At 38.4% G+C, this 10,925-nt stretch overlaps 1 protein-coding gene across 1 annotated transcript in view; it reads left to right on the plus strand.

Annotated features, from left to right (window-relative positions):
- C1QTNF2 (C1q and TNF related 2) overlaps window positions 1-1,648 on the plus strand; it is a 4,733-nt gene extending 3,085 nt beyond the window's left edge. Inside the window, exon 2 of the mRNA XM_015815340.1 lies at window positions 24-1,648. Coding sequence (XP_015670826.1) covers window positions 24-637 — 614 coding nt within the window. The 3' untranslated portion in view covers window positions 638-1,648. The remainder of the gene's footprint in view (window positions 1-23) is intronic.
- The last annotated feature ends 9,277 nt before the right edge of the window (window positions 1,649-10,925 follow it).

Raw genomic sequence — 10,925 nt, forward strand, 5'->3', positions numbered from 1 at the left:
ATTGTGATTGTGTTTTCTCATAGGTAACCAAGGCAGGATGGGAAATCCAGGCCAGCCAGGATCCAAAGGAAAACCAGGAGCCATTGGCAAAGCTGGTCTCCGTGGTCTAAAAGGCCCCAAGGGCCCCCCTGGAAAAAGCGGGGGAGCTGGAAAGAAAGGACCCCGAGGAGCTCAAGGAGACCTTGGGATGTCTGGCCCTTGCAAATGCAAGGCCAAGAAAGCCAGATCAGCTTTTTCTGTTGCTGTGACTAAAAGTTACCCAAAAGAGAGACTGCCCATCAAATTTGACAGGGTCCTCATGAATGAAGGTGGAAATTACAACACTTCCAGTGGGAAATTTATATGCACCATCCCCGGCGTCTATTATTTCACTTACGATATCACACTGGCCAATAAACACTTGGCTATTGGGCTGGTGTACAATGGTCAGTACAGGATAAAGACATTTGATGCCAACACCGGGAACCATGACATTGCTTCTGGATCGACAATCCTTTCCCTAAAGCAGAAGGATGAAGTGTGGCTGCAGATATATTATTCAGAACAGAATGGGCTGTTCTATGATCCTTACTGGACAGATAGCGTTTTTACTGGCTTTCTGATATATGCTGATCAGGATTACCTCAATGAAATGTAAAGGGGACTACCAACCTCAACAAACCTAATGGAAGACAATAAGCATGGAAAATTATGTACATTTATCTCTGAAGAAGTCCTTCAGCCACAAAAGCAGGCCTAAGAGGACAATGGCCTACAGCTCCTCCAATATTTATATAATTAATCTAAATCCTGGGGTTTCTTTGTCTCAGATGTTGCAGACCCTTAAAGATTTATTCTTTTCCATAGATATGCATTCACAAATGGTTTCCAAATGAGAGGGAAGGGGAGAAAAAGAGATAACTTTTTATTGATGTATATGACTCCATCATCTAGATGAGAAGTCTTCTGTGGTCCTCAGTATACGAGATGCTTATTATCAGTGTCCTTTCCTGCAAAACACAAAAGAAATAATTTTTATCCTATACCAACCAATACTGATGCTCCTTCTCTAAAGGAGAAAGAGATACTTATCCTGTGCTGCAAATGATGGTCAGATAGTACTTAAACTAGAATTGAATTTATCTGCCTAGTTTCTGAATGCCTGCATAGAAGGACAATGCCTTTGAGAGTTTCAGGAATGTGCTTTTCAAAAATGCTATCTTTAATCAGGAAACCCATAGATGCATCTGGTGATCTTCTGCTGTAAAGCATATATGTGTTCCAATGCTAGAAGTGTATGGTCCTTCCCCTAAATTCAGGCCAGCACTACAGCAAGTCTCTCTTATCACTCTACATGTTTTTAATAACACCAAAGGATCTGATATGCTAAAAGAAAATAGTGCTACTATTAAACAGTTACAAATATTCACAAGTATTCCATTTTCCCTGAAAATCTCCTTTATTCTATGAGCAAATATAAATGGTATCTGGTTCGCAAACCAAATATATAAGCAAGTAGAGAATTAGCTTTAAAATGTTTAAAGAATCAAATGTGTCATCGATTATTCTACACATGACCCTGTTTCATTAGGAACTGATTATATGTTGGTTAGCAAAGCATTATAGGGTGAGTGGTATAACTGGAATCTGTAACAATGACTTGATCTAAAACTCTCCTGAGAAAGGGATGCTGGATTCCCATTCCATGATTGCCAGTGCATGATACCAGTACCCACAGGCAAAATAGAATTAATGGGATGATTTTATTCTGCAATAACATGTTAATACTGCAAGGGAAACGCCACATTAATCTAGCTTTTTCTGATTTTTAAAAGATTTAATCTTATTAAAATCCCTATTCTCTTTCCAAGCATTGAGAAATTATTTTCAATTTGCCTTCAACTATTTCATTTGGAAATACCTAAAGGTAAGGGATAGCCAAATGACTACAATTGCTCTTGACTTGGATTGACCAGCAGAAAGAGTCTGTTGCTTAACAGTTCAATAACAAAGCATTGTATTGAAAGCTCTAGATTTAGAAGACCATATTCCCAGATGGTTTCTTATAACATACTTTTTTGTTTGTTCATTTTTTTTCTTTAAAAGTCACTGTGGTTGGTAGCTATTCTCATGAATGACTGTATGGAAGCAATGTACATGGAAAAACCAGTATTTTACAGCACTTCGGGATCAAACCCGGAGCACACTAATTTAAAGATGTAATATGTTTTGGGAGCTTTCTGCTCTTTCCTCTCCTCTCTTTTGCTGTCCTGCCAGGTACCCAGAGGATCTGCCTGGGTGCCTAGGCCATAACCATTTCCTCCTGCCCTCTCTCATTCACATTTTTGTTCTGTTGCTGTGGCCAAGAGGGGAAAGAGACCCTTCTGCTAGTTTAAGATCAGAGGGTGACTGTTTAATATACTCCTCAAACAGAAGAATCCCTGGGCTGTGCAGCCAAGAGCTGGGGCTTAACTTGACTAGTTCATCATGTTTTCTAATGTTTCTCAGCTGCAGGTTTTTTCATTCATGCCTTAGGCCAGGGGTCTTCAAACATGGCCCTTTTATGACTTGTGAACTTCAACTCCCAGAATTCCTCAGCCAACGTGCCTGGCTGAGGAATTCTGGGAGTTGAAGTCCACAAGTCATAAAAGGGCCAAGTTTGAAGACCCCTGCCTTAGGTTATGCTTCAGACATTAGATAATGATATATCTGAGTACCGTGGTCAGATTTCTAATCCAGGGTTTCTGATTTACCAAAACAGAGGCTTCACCGGAATTTTCAATAAACTAAAATGATTCAGGAAGTTATAATCATATTATAAAGCCCTTCACAAATGTTTGAGAACATATAATGAATCAAAGCAAACTAGAATGAAACTAGAAGCATTTCATTTTCCCAGAGATCTCTCTCACCACAATTCTTTAAATAAACCAGCAGGCCATTTTAAATCAGGATATGATAGTATCATGCTGTGGACTACAGGATAAAAATTGCTGTTATAACAAGGTATACTAGGTGTTAGGATAAAAATTAAAAGCATAATTCTTAGAGATGAAGCAACATTTAAGAAGCCTGGGGTTGAACAAGGCATTCAGGTACCATAATATGCTTTGAAACCATGTTTCAAAATTGCCCTACTGTAACTTTCTATTAGATCACTGTATAATCATTTAGGGAACTTCCAGACATCTAATCTTTGTCCTATTACAAAATGTGGGGTTTATAGTTTGTATCTCTAGGTTGAATATCTCCAATGTATGGACTATGCTATCAAAATATTGCATTAATTTAAGAGTGGTTAAGTATCATATCACTAACAACAACCAAGAACTAATTTCAAACCATCTAGTCCAGGGATTCCCAACCCCCGGTCTGTGGACCAGTACCGGGCCATGGCATGCCAGCAACCGGTCCACACAAACAAGCAAAGCCCCATCCGCGAGATGCAGGCAGCACACAAAACCACGCCCCCTCTGGTCTGTGGAAAAACCTCTCTCCATGGAACTGGTCCCTGGTGCCCAAAAGGTTGGGGACTTCTGATCTAGTCCAACATAATGAATTCAGATTGTGCAAAGATGCCTTAAGCCCTATATTGAGTGCAGGCAGTGGGAGGGATTTAAGTGGATTCTAAGTGTTAGCCTTGATTTTTGACAAAATATTGGTTGCTCTACATTGTGATCTAATTGAAATCACACACAGCTGATCTCTACAACTCTGCAGACCTTCTCAATAGTCCATTTTTCCATTGATGGGAATGCTTGCCTCACCCTTTCTCCTGGTTCAAGCTAGCTATTATTCTCTCCCTGTCCCCTCCAGAGAAGTACAGGATCCTGTTCCTGAGTCATGTCTCTTCCTGCATACATTGTTTAATCTCCATCTTTGCCCATTCCATGGATACAACTATAAGAACAAGCATTTAATTGCAAAATCATCAGAATGCTAGCATTTTATCTTCCCACTCAAATGAATAGAGGAATATTGTAAAATAGCTGGGAAACCTTTACAATCTTTCTTTCTTCCTCAAGCTACTCCTGTTTTTGCATACCACCAGAAACAAGCAAAAGAAAGAAGGCTGTAGGAATGTTATCTTATTTCCTTTGTCTGTGGAGTTGGATTTTGTTTCTTTATCTGGCAGTAACTCTGGGGTGGAATAAAGTGCCGTGGAAGTCCCCAGATGAAGTTAATCAGAAGGGGAAAAACAATTATAGTTGGTAACTCTGAGCCTTTGTTGAAACAATTAAAATGTCATGTAGCTAAGGACAATGTTCCAAATTCCACAGAGTTTTCATCAGGCTAAATTATTGACCAAAACCAAGAAGCAGGAGAAAAGTAATAAAAAAAGTGTAAAGTAGAGGAAAATTATTTTCTGTCATAGGAAGTTGGGACGTGTATGAAAAATGGTGCAGAAATCTGTGAGGAAAATGTCTGATAGATCTCACATCTTTCCATGTATAAGAGAGAGAATTCTAAATCCAGGAAGGCTTTGATCACTTTAGTCTCTCTGTAGACACTGGAACCCAAGCAGATAACTCACAGAGGTGAAATTTGCCTGTGGCTTTACAAAATGTTATAATAAAATATTGCTAGATGTGACTTTCTTGCTGAAGAAAATACATTGGCATACATTTCTTGCTTTCTTGCTTCAGCTGACCTGAAAGCTTATTGTCAGGTAGAAGATTTGTATGTATCTCTGACCCCCCAGAAGCAGAAAAATAAGAAATCCTCCCAAGTAAATAATGCATATGTCCACCCAAATAATTATATAGCTGGAGGATGATGGCAGTGGAAAAAGATAGGAGGTTTTGTGATTTGAGCTCAAAACTGTGTCTTCTTTAAAAGATTAACCATTTCATTCAGGCACAAAATAAACTGAATATATTTTGGTAGATGTTTATATGTACTGATATTTTACCTGATAGTTCTTGCAAATCTAAACTGAAATTACTTGGTAAGGAAAGAAAAGCAGAAACTCAGCAATTTATTGGCCAAATAACCTACTACCATTCTGAAGTTTCACAACAGTGTCACTGCACACGGCCGCTCAGAAACTAAACAGGTAGGGCCCTCTTTACTTTCCTTTGTGCAAAATGCTGAGCCAGAAATACAATTTTGAATTAATTAAAGCTGTTTTCAAAAAAGAACTAGAAGTCTTTTAGCACATGCTCTTAATGCACACTTGCAAATAACTAAAACATCAGATGGTTTTCCATTTGCACGTCTTAAGTTCTGGAAATGAGTATCTTTTATAAACATATAAAGCCTGTTGCCTCTCTCATATTTCATGGGGCTCTTTGAAGTGTGCCATTAATGATGTATTCCAGATGAATCAAAATTGAGGCAGGGGAATGTTGTCCCCCACACACTAGAGGTGGCATATTAACTTTTACAATGGAAAGATTCCCATACATATACATGATATGTGGATGACAAAGCTACAACTGCCTCTTTAAAATTGTCTGATGTTTTTCAGGCTTTTAGCTAGCTCTCTAATGCATCAGTACGTCCTTTTGGAGATTGCAGAATTCTACAACAAGCATTTAAATTCAAAGTAAGGAACTCTGAATCCATTATTCATATTCTTATATGAAGTGTTATGATCGCAGGAAAAGAGGCTTCATATTTTCTTCTTTGATGTGAGCTATACTTTCTTCCTACAATCTTTCAAGCATATTGAAAAGCTTTCACTATTACTTGTAAGCATATGAACAAAGGTAAGCATATCTTGGCTAGACATCTGTGCTATTGGCATGCACGGTGACTTGCAACCTAGAAAGCTTCTTCTGGGTATTCCAAGATTCTGTTGTTTTGACAGTTGGGCAGTTGTGAGATGTTCTCAAGAGATCAACTTAGAAGGAGTTTGCCTTTTTTACTGATCTCATATGTGTTTGGTAACTATTATTTTGTCTCCCTCACTGTTCTTTAAAAAGTCATAGGCAATGGCATTTTTATGTTGTTAGTAGTATATATATATTAATATTAAGTACTAATGTTTATATTTGATGAGTTGCTAAGAATAGCTATAATCTCTTCTCTACATTGTTATGAATCAACCTTACAAATTTACAAGAGAAGCTGTGTGCAAGTCAGCACTATAATGAAACTCTAGGTCTCTAGGAGGTAAATTATAATATACCAAATACCACCTTTGTCGATCCTGGAGCTTTAACCGCACAGTCTTCTTAGAAAAATAATTTTTAGAACTGTATTCTGATGAAGGTCTTGAGAAAAGTAGATCCTATCAACTCCATATCACAAAGTGATTTGTGCCCTCAAATCCATATCAGCTCTCAACAACTACACAGATCTTCAGATAATCTGTCTCCAAGTTGACCCTTGAGGTTTTTTAATGGTTCATCCTTCAGTAATTGAGACCATTTACCTTGCTGTTGGCCATCTTTTTTTTCCATCCATCTTTCCAAGCAATAAAGACTTTTCAAGAGATCCAAGTCTATGTATAATATCAGTGATATTGTTTAGATAGTTTAGATAGGTGATAAGATTACAACTATGAGTTTTGGCTTCTTGCAACTACTTATTAGAATACTTGTCTCTCATGGTATGATAGATGAAAATCTAGCAATGTTTGGGATCTATAACATTTCTTCATTTATATATTGCCAGGGCAAATTGTGCAATAATGCCAAATTGAAAAAAAATAGGGTGTTGTTGTTTTTCTCTGATACCTTCATGAACTCTGTGTTTAGATATGAAGAAACTAATAGGTATGGCTATACTCTAAGCTTAACATGAATAAACTGCCTTATAGGTATTTTTATTCCTGCATATTTTGTTATCTACACATTTTGCTGTACAATATACATACTTGGATTTTTCCCAGCTAGTGCTATTGGACAAAAAAAAAACACTGAAGTGTAAGACTAGAATGTATAACTTTCTCCCATCTAATATCCTCCAGGACTACACTCTGATTTTCCTCAATCAGTGTGCCAGGTTGGCTGCAGACAATGAGAGATGTGGTCCAACACATCTGACGGGCACATGTTGAGAAAGTCTGTTCTAGATCTCATTATTTCTGAGAGTTTGAGAATATATTAAAAGAATATTGTTTCTTCCTCAGTTAACTCAATTTCAGGTCTGGATTCTTTATACTATTTAAAGATGTGTTCAAGGCTTTCATGATACTATATCTCATTTTCATCTATATATATATAAGTACTATGATTGTGGAAAGAAAAGAAACTCATATTAACATTTAGCTATCCATTTTATGCAAAAAAAAATGAGATAATACATTGATCTAGTTGTGTGAAAGTATTTGATGTTCTTGCAAAAATTGAAAATGTTATTTGGGAATACCTCATGAATAGCTCAAAAGTAAATGTACATATGCTGTCATTTGGTTCATAATTGATATTATTTTGTTTACCTAATTTTAAATATTATGTTCTTAAGTATGATAAAAAAAAAACACTGATGAGCAAAAGTAGGAAAGAATGCCATTCACTAGTGTTGTAATTCAAACTTGCTGTATGTTTTATCCCTCTATCCTGCCTTAGAATGTATGAGGCTGATAGTTGTGGGGCTAAATTAGAATATCTGATCCAAAACATAAATCATGAAATAGTCTATCACCCCATACATATTTTCCCAATAACAAAGTTATCTTACCTTCTACGAACAAGTCAGCATTCCTAACTAAATGGGATATTTTCCATTTGCGTCAGTCTTCCTAAATCTCTCTCATTGACCTTCCTATAGATAGTCCTTGACTTATGACAACAGTTGGGAACCGAATTTCCACTGCTAAGCAAAGCAGTTGTTAAGTAAGTTGTGCCTGATTTTATGACATTTTTTGCCGTGGTTAAGTGAATCATTGCATTTGTTATGGGAACCCGGATTCCCCCATTGACTTTGCTTTTTGGAAGCCCTCCGGAAAGGTTGCAACTGGCAATCACTTGACCCCGGAACGCTGCAACTGTTTAAAGGACATGCCATGTACCCAAATTCTGACTGTGTGACTATGGGGATGCTGTGATAGTAATAAGAGTGAAGACCAATCATAAGTCATTTCTTGCACTACTGTTGTAACTTTGAATGGTTGCTAAATGAATGGTTGCAAATCGAGGACTGCCTGTATTTCTCAGCAATAACCTATCAATTTTATCCTTCCTTCTGCCCAATGATTGGCAAACAAACAAGATTTTGCCAAATAAAGGACAACAACAGATACATAGATCTAAAGTCTTTAGATAAAGAATCTAGCACCTCCCCACCAGTAATCAGCACTCAGATCAGCATAGATTAATTCCAAGGTCACCTTCAGACCAACAATCAAGTAAAGCAATACCCCAATCAAGAAACTGCCAAAGAGCCATTAGTAAACAGCCCAACCAAAGAATCCCTAAGACCACCCCCACCCACACTGACAGAGCAAGACACCAGAATATAAACTGACAGCAAACAGCACTCCTTACTAGCACTGATGATGTTCTCTAGTTAGAGTAATGAAATGTCTGCAAGAAAACAAGCAAGCTCAGAGAGCACCAAGGACCTCTCATATCTATCATCTATCTATCTATCTATCTATCTATCTATCTATCTATCTATCTATCTATCTATCTATCTATCTACCTACCTACCTACCTACCTACCTACCTATTTTACCATTCCTGTCCCTAGCCTAGACCATAAGAGGGGCAACTTGACATCCTTCAAAGAAGCATTATCTCCTTTATTTCAATGTCATCCAGGGTGAATAAAATTGTTAGGCTTTTGCACTCATTGTCCTGTAGGGAAGTCAAGTGACTGGACAATGACTGAGAAGAGAGGCAATAGGTAGGTTAGAAATGAACAACAGCCAGGGTCATGTCAGTATAGTTTGCTGCAGATTCAAGGATAGTAGAAATAGCACTCAACAGTGAGAAAAAGCCTCCAGGAGTATTAACCATAACTACTCTTCTCAATTGAATTTATAGACATCAATATCAGTACATACTGCCCCTCCCTTGCACATTCCAAGTTGACTATCTGCAATAAGACACCAACCTTAAGTCTGAACTAATTTACTGCATTAGCATTAGACTGAGATAAATCCTTGAGATTCAATATCTAAGTATTTGCTGTTGGTCATATTGAAAGCTAGTTTGGTGTAATGGTTAAGGCACCAGACTATAGAAACAGAGAGTAGAGTTCAAATCCCACCTTTAAGCACAAAGCCAGCTGGGTGACTTTGGGCCAGTCACTTTCTCTTGGCTCTAGGAAGTAGACAAGAGCATTCCCCAAAAATCTTGCCAAGAAAACTAGTCACCAGGAGTCAAAATTGACTTGAAGGCACCCCTTCCCAAATGGCCATATTGAGTATCACTGTGCATCTGAGCCCTCAATATTGCAAAATGCTCAGATGTTAAGCATGTTTTTGTCAGCCCTTCAAGGGAGACCAAGTCAAAAAACAGACTGCACAAGAATGACTGGAACTCTATTTTATTGATATTAGCTATAGTAACAGAATCCTGAAAGCCTGACTGTGTTTTCTCTATCCTCCTCCTTTTTAACTCAAGACAGTTAAGGCAGAACTAGTTTGAGTTTGTTTCTAATTGTCCTACACTGAAGTAATGTTTTTTAAATGGATGCCAAGTAGTTTCTCCAAGATCATCTCTGTGTTCTCTATATTTAATATCAGGTAACATCTTATAATTATCACTCTCTGGGGAGTGTGGATAAAAGACCTCTGTTAGCAAGTTAACAATCTGGGTCTCCTACTTTGGGGGGGAGGGGATTGGACTAGATGACCTCCAAGGTCCCTTCCAGCTCTATTCTGATTGATTGCTCATCAAACTATAATTCCTAAGATACACTGTGTGAAGTCAAACTTAAGATTTGTTTAAAAAGTGACTATTCTCTTGAGGAGTTTGACTTGTTCACAGAATTCTTTGACAAAAGTATGAAAGTATTTTGTCAGATTTTTTCCCCCCCTTTGGTCTACCCTACAACCTAGGAATTTCCAAGTGTCACCTGCTGAGGCCACTGTCTGGAACCAAACAAAATTAACAGTGAGATTTGCCGTAGACTGCTTTTATTCTTCCTAAGCACTGGATGCCACCGCTTCAGCAATTAGCAAGAGTTCAATAGGCTGAGCTTTTCTAAATACATTTATCTTCATGCTGAGCACAACTGCCCAATAATTCAGTCGCCTCTCAGATTTCTGTCCTTAAAAGCAAAGTTCTGTCACAATGCAGCATCAAACCAACAACACAGCACTGCATCTCTCAGGTGATTTCCAAATACTCTCTAAAGAAAAATAGTAGTGATTTGCTGCTCACAATTAATGTGAGGAAAGGAACAATAAAGTACTTTGGGAACAGCTGCTATTTTTTTTTCCAGGCTAAATTGATTGAAGTTTCCACAAGCTTGTCCACATTCTGGAATTTTTAGGAGCACTTTGCTCCAGTTGTTTACACAATAACTCATGTTAATTGGCCAGATCGATTCCCATAACATAAAGCCTTCTTCATCATAGCAGCTTGTTTCAGTAAACGTGCATATAGTATCCATATGAACTACCTGTTAAGACAAAGGGGCGTCAAATGCAATGCTGTGCAATGCGATGTCAAAGCAGAGTAGATCAAAGCAAAGGGCAAAACTCAGGGTGGGGACAACGAAACTGAGCAAGCATCCCCTGTAGTTAGGAGCGATAATTCCATTATCCTCCCACTACTCAATGAATAGCAGCTGAGCAGGGCAGGGATCCATTGTCCTTATTCACGCTCAATCGGGCAGGACCCAACGTTTTGATAACGCTCTATCTAAATCCCTTAGAAATGGAGAATGGCGCCAACAATGGGCTGAGGTGCAGCGACAGAACCGCCCAGGCGGCTTCAAGGCACATAAGAAAACAGCCAGCCGCGAACAAACGAGCCCCTCGGGCGCACAGGGCGCGAGCCAATCCAGCGCTCACCCGAAGCCCAGCAATAAATGGGGGGGGGGGG

The sequence above is a fragment of the Protobothrops mucrosquamatus genome, unplaced genomic scaffold (genome assembly GCF_001527695.2).
Source record: "Protobothrops mucrosquamatus isolate PMUCROS unplaced genomic scaffold, P.Mucros_1.0 scaffold336, whole genome shotgun sequence".
NCBI lineage: Eukaryota > Metazoa > Chordata > Lepidosauria > Squamata > Viperidae > Protobothrops > Protobothrops mucrosquamatus.